Source organism: Penaeus monodon, chromosome 30, assembly GCF_015228065.2.
Source record: "Penaeus monodon isolate SGIC_2016 chromosome 30, NSTDA_Pmon_1, whole genome shotgun sequence".
Lineage (NCBI taxonomy): Eukaryota > Metazoa > Arthropoda > Malacostraca > Decapoda > Penaeidae > Penaeus > Penaeus monodon.
The window spans coordinates 3,723,015-3,723,488 of NC_051415.1; the positions used below are offsets into that span (position 1 = coordinate 3,723,015).

The 474-nt window shown below is 37.8% G+C and overlaps 1 protein-coding gene across 2 annotated transcripts in view; it reads right to left on the reverse strand.

Moving 5' to 3' along the window:
- Window positions 1-474, reverse strand: part of LOC119592466 (twinkle protein, mitochondrial-like) — a gene marked incomplete in the record, with an annotated part of 16,546 nt that overhangs the window by 888 nt on the left and 15,184 nt on the right. For both annotated transcript variants that reach the window (XM_037941290.1, XM_037941291.1), the window contains 1 exon segment: window positions 105-236. In XM_037941290.1, coding sequence (XP_037797218.1) covers window positions 105-236 — 132 coding nt within the window.

Sequence of the window (474 nt, forward strand, 5' to 3'; positions counted from 1 at the left end):
TACTCCAAATATATACACTAATAGCTCCTATTTCTCTATACAAAAAGTCAGTAAAGTCCACACAAACAAAATGCTTCTTGAAGCAAAATAGCAGCTCAGTTTACCTGCAGTGCCTTCTTGCTTTGATTGATGGCTGAGCTGCTCTTCACCTGCAGAATAAGCACATTGTCTGCCTCCTGTGTTGCCTTGGCTCCACCAAATACACTGTTGATGCTCAGCAGCTGACCTTCGGGCACCTGTTATGAAGTAAATACATCTGAGTGGTGCTTATATTGCAAACTGATAGTTAAATTTTAAAAAAATAGAAACTAATTCTCTTTTCTTACATGTGGGGAGGAGAAATTGGTTGACAGATTAATGGAAAACAGAAAGTTTGTGTTGTGGCATGAAATTGTGGTTCAAAAGGATATAAGTAAAGGGAAATAATGCAGAAATATTAACTCACTGTTGTCAGGTTAATACACTTCTACCGTC